Below are 7,444 nucleotides of genomic sequence, written 5' to 3'. Positions count from 1 at the left end.
TGCAAATGGTTCCACGTGTAAAAAAAACCATGCAGTCTGTCTGATACACCAAACGTTACCCCGTCTTTAAAGGTTGCAACAAGTATCACAACTAAGTCTAACAAAGGAAAAACCGCCCGCTTTTAGCCATACAATACTATGTTTCACTCACTTGGAGACACTGTCATGTTTTCTCACTGAAATGCGTTTAAATCAAGTTCTACGAGAACGAAGACATGCATGTGATACTGAATAATTTTACGGCGTATTTAAATAAAGAGGAATTGGAAACCGTTGAAGAAAGTTATGTAAATTAAGCTGAATTTGTGTTTTTGAAAAGTGAAAATGTAAAACACCAGGAACGTTACTGTGTTCAAGGGGAACGATTTAGCTGTGACACTGCATTATCCTTACAGGTATATAAAAGTATAAAAACAGACATGTTTCTTGTTTATCAAAAGGAGCGACACAAAAGTCCACTCAATTTTTATATCTGTATATTATAGTTTTATTGTTCATATAAATGTGTTGCGGTATGCCAGTAGTACCACGAGGATTCAACTGAGCGGGGACAATTTCCTTTACCCTGTCAGGACATCGACCGACAAATGCGGCGCAGCCTTCAGTCTGCCCAGTTGTCCACAGCCCACAACCCGCGGATTTACAATCAACAATTTACACATATTTCTGCCCAGGGATACGTTTCTCTGCCATCGGTATATTTTCTAAACATGAGGTGAGTACAAATCGCTAACACGCAGCAGAGCAACATGTCTAATTAGCACGCAATTTAAGCGCCCCCGGTCTACGCTTAAAATCTGCCTTGCAAGATGGCGACGTGGTTGAGGATTCAAAGGTGAAATACAGGCTAGCTAGCGACAACAACAACATCTTAAACGTTGTGTTTCTGCACTGAAGCGCTAAAGTAGCGTTTACTTTTGAGCACAAGTGTATTATTGTGGGTTTTTTTGGTGCATTTCCGGGAAAGAGCGCTCTGTTGTGGAAATAGACCCATCCCCCAAGATAAGCTACAAATCCAATTGCGTTTATATGACAGTATGATGTTAAAAGACAACAATAACAACACACAGCAGCAATATTTCTCACTGCTGGGTAATGTATGAGGCAGTAGGGGTTATCGAGGCTGCTTGGTTTGCATGGAAATCATCAGAGACCATGGCAAATGTTTTCTAAAATTAACTGTACCTAGAACTTCACGGTGAAACAACGGAAGCTAACGGCTAGGCAGTTTTTATAACCCAAAACTACATGCATCTACTCCACAGATGCCTTAACCTGGTGTTTCCCGACCTTTTTTGGTGTCTGTCTCACCCCCACAGCTCATTAGATGAGCAGTGATCCCTCATCAGCACCACTTGTCATGTCCTAAATGTGTTCATTTAAAAGGGGTTTTAAATACCATTTCTTTTCATTAACTCAGGATTTGCCTGTGTTTGTTTTTAATTTCAATATTTGTCAAGTTTACGTTTGCACTACTACCACTTAAAATGGCAGAAGCTGACAATTTCCCCAACACTTCCAGCTCTATTTGGACTTATTGCTTACTTTCTGACTAATTTTTATACACTTAATCTTAGCATGTGGATTTCAGGAGTTGCAGCCTACTCAGGTTGGAGATCCTATTGTAGTTTATTGTTGTGTGAAAAAGTAAGTACTATAGCAGCATCACTGCAGTGTTTAAAATCATATTTGTTTTAATTCACCCAGTCTCTATTTTTTTCTACCACAATTAGTTGCAAATTAGCTACTTAATTTTTAAAGTATCCCCAGGCAATTGGAAAAAAATTACCCCCTTGTTGGGAATCATGGACTTAAACCACTCCAGTTGTTGAAATTAAAATGACAGATTAGTAAATGTACTGTAGCCACGATTTCTGTGATATACACGTCAAAAGAGGCGAGACAGGGATCCATCTGTACCTGTATTTTGAAAAGGCCCATTACATGATTCCCATCATAGATTTCTGTGAGCATTATTACAAAAGCATTAATAAAAACTGAGAAACAGGTTATGATCAGTCAGGTCACTGACCAGGACTGCAACAGCTGATTCTGATGGGAAGCATATTAATGCTATCCTTCTCAGTTGCTCTGTATACTTAAAAGATTCAGTGGCTGGATGGGACAGGGAGGCGGCTTCCTCTTCTTTTTCTTCATATAATGTGTTTGTAAAGTAGCCAGACTGAAGTTGACGTTTGACAAAATCCTCCTGCGCAGCATCAGTGCAACAATTATTGTTTCCTGTTTCACTGATTGTCCGCCATACTGGTAAATATTTGGTCATCACCTCAGGGTACAACACAAGTTCCTATTTTTTTAAACAGGGATCTTATGTCATTTAAGTAATGTTATCAATAGTGTTTTCAGTGGCATTGGCCTTTTTTGGTATTCTCAGGCCAGAGAAAATGAGGTAGGAGTGAATTAAATCAAGTTAAGAAAACAGAACAGTAAAAGTGAAGCATCAAACAGGGCTGTAATATTTTGAGGCAGCTGCAGTGCTGCTGGGTGCTCTCTTTCAGAGTTTTTTTGTTTAATTGCTCCTCACATATTGACATGTACAGTATGTCTGCCTCTCATTTTGACAATTTGCTTTGAGAGGATTTGCTCTGTCTTGGACTAAAGCCAAAAGGTGCTGCTGGCAATGAAACTTCATCTCACATACATTTAAGAACTGGATTCCTGTCCTGTTTGGTATTAGCTTTGTGCAGAAAGCATAGGACATGACAACCTTTGCTACTATATAATACAAAGTTATGTCATTTTAATGGGAAAAATAGCGCTCTACAGTTTATTGTATAAAAACAAAACCATCCACCAGCTGCATTCAATGCGGCTTTTTTTTTTTTTACAAGTCACTGCGTCAAGACGCTGATGATATTTTTAGTATCATTTCTAAAACTGAAAGTGGATTTCGAATTATGGGATCCACCAAACTGTGTGGCCTGTGGATTGTAATAAAATAACAGCTTCCCACCCTTCTTATGGTGGCAATGGTTGTAGCTTTTCCATCCCTGAAGTTAGCATCATAATGTTTTGGCATGGTGGCCATGCTATAAATCTTGCAGACCTAGAATAAAAATGCTGGAGCCAGCAGAACACAGATTCATACGTTGGATCCCTGTGAGAAAAAAAAAAATCCAGTGACGCAGAAACTTTTCCTGTGTGTGTTTGGTAGCACATTGCCCAAAAAATAATCAGACCAAATACAAAATCTATGTGTTTGTTCAACTGAAATGTACTGGGTGACAGTGCTTCCTTGCTCTGTCTTATTCTTCAGATATTGCTGAACTGATCCAGGCCAACGTGACTTTAAGCAGCTAAAAATAAACTTGATCATTTCCATCCAGCTAATTTGCTTAAATGCAAGTGGAGGATTGATGGGTTTATCTTGGATAAAATTATATCAGATAACAATGGGATGTTGTTCAGAAGTAATGGCAACATGAGTGGAAAGTTGAAACCATGATCACTGCTCATCTGACTGGATGGCATGATGTGTAAGGTTTGAGACTGCACCTATTTACCACAGCTGTACAGCAGAACTTAATTAAAATCTGAGGAGTTTTCCCATCTTAAAAATATGTTAACAATGACATGACACACCCTGCTAATCCCTTTAATAAACAACAGATTGTTTGTACAAGAGATGATAGAGATGTTATAATAAAAGTCAGTCTGGCTAGTAATTTGCTGTCACGCTTCATATATAAAATGTGTTCAAATTTACAATAAGATTGGATTATTTGTCATTTACACAATGATGACATTTTTTAAATTTTTTAATTTATGTTAATTTTGAAAAATTAAATGGTGGAGGGAGGGTCATGCATTTTCCCCAAGTCACTCAGGAAGGCTCAAGAAAAAATATTTGTTGCTTGTCACACCCCAACAACTTAAAAATAAAGAACAGAGCTGGCTCAGGCTAAACTACTTTTAGATTTGAGCATAGATTCATGTGTAAACATTTGGACAGGTTGTTTGTTTATTGTTTCCATTAATTTGATTTTATTGTATTTTCAGATCATGTATAGACATTTTACTCCTAATTATGAAAATAAATTGTATTCATTATTTAACTAAACCTGTAATTTCAAATACAATTGGTAGATGATTCTTTAACAGCCTACAATACAATTTTCTTTTTGTAAGGCTTTTTTTTCTCATAATAATTACATTTATTTACAAATATTTTTGAGTAAGTATTGCCTAAATTGTTTGTTACTAAGAAGTATGTCACTGCTGGAAAGATGGTGGTTTTATAAAACAGGCCTGTCTATGCAGTTTGAAATTGGTGCTACATGACCAGAGAAAACAGAGAAAAAGGGCTGTGGCATTTGCTTTTGCTCAAAAGGTAGAGCAGGGATGACGTTCTTCTGTAGGCTGACATGAAAGTTGACGTTGCCCTGGGTCCCTTGTCAAAAAGCCTGGAGGATTTTCCATTGGATTTTGGATTATTGCAGAAAATAAACTCACTGGCAAACAAACATTTATGTTATATGCTTTGTGTAACAAGATAATCTTTACAAATGAACATGACTTTCATGATTATAGAAGCCTAAATGCAATCAGCAGAACTAAAAAGCTAGCGTTAGGCTACAAACAAACTACATGACAGTCACATGACTTAAGGTTGCTGCTATATCAAGGCTGTAAAGCCGTCCTCGGCGTGATGACACGCTTAAGTCTCATTTAGCCATTTGTTATCAAACACCATTTTTAAGACGAATAAGAGCTTCAAAATTCTCAAGTGGGGTATTTATTAATGTATTTTATCACGTAGAAGAAAATGTGAAAGTATCTTAATCTTGTGTTAACTTCTAAACTCGTTTCTGGCATCTAAACAAAATTGTATTTAAAAATCCCAGTGACTTTGAGACAAGGGAAACGGGAGTGCAAAAATCCAAACTCATGTCCAGGTTTTAGGAATCATTGCTGCATCACTCTATAAACAATGCAGTCACTGCTTAGTCATACCACTCGAGCTTACCACTTCCTGTTCATAAGCTCTCGTATTACAGCCAAACAGTGCACTAAAATTTGTTTCCGGAAGCATTTTAGTTGAGAAATAGGCAATGCAGTAAAAGAATCCTAGTGTATATTTGATCAGCACTGCCTAGTTTGGCTCTCTCTCGATCTTCTTCTCAACTCTTTGTGTCCGTAGTGGCGATGGGCAAACAAAAAATGAGGAAGCACAATCTGTAGCGTGAGTAACAGCTGTAGAGCCAGCGAAAATCGGCCGGATGACAGGAAATGCTGGCGAATGAGCAGGGAGATCTAGGCGGGAAGTTAACCACAGTTCATTTACTCATTCTGCCCACATTGTTGTGATACAGAGCTAAAAATTCAGCTAAATATCTCTTAACATATGGTGATTATTTCAGTACATCTGGAAAATGCTTACTGGCAATGTTTTTGCTGATATATTTATACTGATTGTATCTGCAAAATGTTCGTTGTCAACGGGTTTTTTCCAACAGCGCCCACTTCTGGCAGTCATAGCATGATTAAGACATGATTAGGTTGTGAATGTTCAATTGACGGAGGGAATTTTAAAAGTTTTGTCTCTGATAGCGTGGCCACCTCTGAATAAGTCTGCAATTTTGCTAGTTGAAGCTTATTATAATATCACAGCTGCTCCACATGACATTCAGACAGCTGTAAAGAACAAAAAATCCAGGCTGATAACAAATTTAAGAACAGGCTGCTGTTCTTTCCACCCACAGGAGTACTGTTTTGGTGTTTTCCAGAGCTGCAGCTGCACAACCCAAAGTTTTTTTTAAGTACCAGTTGTTCCAAGATCATCCTTGCACTTTTGGTTTAAAAGCCTTGACTGAGGTTAGCGCCCTTGCAAGGTACGGTGAGAGTGAAGAGTGATGTATTTTCAGCAGGGCTGTAGGCCTAAACTCACCTGCATTGAAATAATTGAGAAATGTGATGTGGGACTGGTTTGACTTTTTTGGTCAAATAAGATCAGTGTTTAAACCAACATACAATCACTATGACTTGTGGTGCTCTCTCCTGTTGTGCTTGGTATTTTTGGTGCAGACTAATGCCTACCGTACACCTGAAGACTTTGAAAAGACTTAGGTCTGACATTCTCTCACATCTAGAGACAGTGGAAGGTTTTAGTCACACATTGTAAGATTTTGTAAAGACTTGGCATCTTGCAGGGTTAGTACTTAGAAGACTACAACCACTCCCTTTAAGAAATATGACATTAACAATTCCTTATGTGCCTGAAAAAACACAAATATCTAGAAACACATGATAAAAGGCGTTGCATCTTGTCAATTTGGCATTAAAACAATCCATAGAGATAAACTGTATTTGTGTACAAACTTTACTTTTTGGATTTCATTGACTCTACTTGCTGCCAGCCTTTGTTGGTTAGCTGCGCTGTTTTATTGGGAATGAGAGGCGAATCGTCTCAAAGTTAAGATTTCTCACTTAATAAGTGCTAGTTGCTGGGTCAGATACTTTATGAATTAAACAAAGACTCTGGCACACTTCATAACTCCACCAGTTTCTCCTCCTTTTTCACGGTCTGTGAGAACCGAGACTTGTTCACATTCTTTCACCTCCCTGGAGTCCCCGCCATGTTTACTGTCTACCCGTTTTTGCGGCTTCCTGTTTGGTGCTGCAGATAGTGCAGCGATAGGTTGTTGACAGTCTTCACATTAGTATTTGCATAAGCCAAGACCAAAAACGTACGATTATATTGAACATGTTCGATTATATTGGAACATCGAGACGAGAAAGAGACTTTTGTGTCCACCATACACCAAACAATCAAGGTCATGAGAGCTAGCAAAACACTTGTGATTTTATTCCAACATTGGAAATTTGTTTGTGACAGCGGAATTGCCTGAAAAAGTTGTTTGGTGTTAGGCTGGCATAACTTGACAGTACACTCGGTGCTCAGTAGACCTCACATTATAACTCATTTCCTGTTCTACGCTTTCTGTCTGATGCTGCAGCAGTACCAGGTCTCTCATGCAGAAAAATATTTAATAGGCTTTAGTGTGGCTTTCAAAAACTAAACTTTATGTTTCTGTCCTGGTGCAGCTGGTTTGTGTCTCCAAACATGGTCTAGCTAAAACCTCTGAAGCAGCAGCAGCAGCCGGCTAGCACTGAGCCAGGATGTCCAGTAGCTCGGGCTACCCCCCCAGCCAGGGGAGCTACAGCAGCGAGCAGAGTCGGTACCCACCACATTCTGTCCAGTACACCTTCACCGGCTCACGCCACCAACAGGTAAAACCTTCCCTCTGCATTGTTGTAATTGAGCTAACAGCTGTGTTTGTCTTTATCATAATTGAGCACACACTCTCAACGTTGTAAGGTCCCACATGTTGACTTTACTCTGAGGCACTAGATGTAAATCCACCTCTATGAGTAAGAGACAAACAGCTTTATAGATTCTGAAATCTGAATTATTTGATTTTTT

At 38.7% G+C, this 7,444-nt stretch overlaps 1 protein-coding gene across 4 annotated transcripts in view; it reads left to right on the top strand.

Annotated features, from left to right (window-relative positions):
* Window positions 1-591: 591 nt before the first annotated feature.
* Window positions 592-7,444, top strand: part of ncor1 (nuclear receptor corepressor 1) — an 83,376-nt gene continuing 76,523 nt past the window's right edge. For all 4 annotated transcript variants that reach the window (XM_078172370.1, XM_033637806.2, XM_078172369.1 and 1 more), the window contains exons 1-2: window positions 592-715; window positions 7,066-7,251. In XM_078172370.1, the coding sequence (XP_078028496.1) occupies window positions 7,141-7,251 (111 nt within the window). In that variant the 5' untranslated portion in view covers window positions 592-715; window positions 7,066-7,140. The remainder of the gene's footprint in view (window positions 716-7,065; window positions 7,252-7,444) is intronic.

This window comes from Epinephelus lanceolatus, chromosome 11 (assembly GCF_041903045.1).
Source record: "Epinephelus lanceolatus isolate andai-2023 chromosome 11, ASM4190304v1, whole genome shotgun sequence".
Taxonomy (NCBI): Eukaryota; Metazoa; Chordata; class Actinopteri; order Perciformes; family Serranidae; genus Epinephelus; species Epinephelus lanceolatus.
This window is presented reverse-complemented; position numbering and strand designations above follow the sequence as displayed.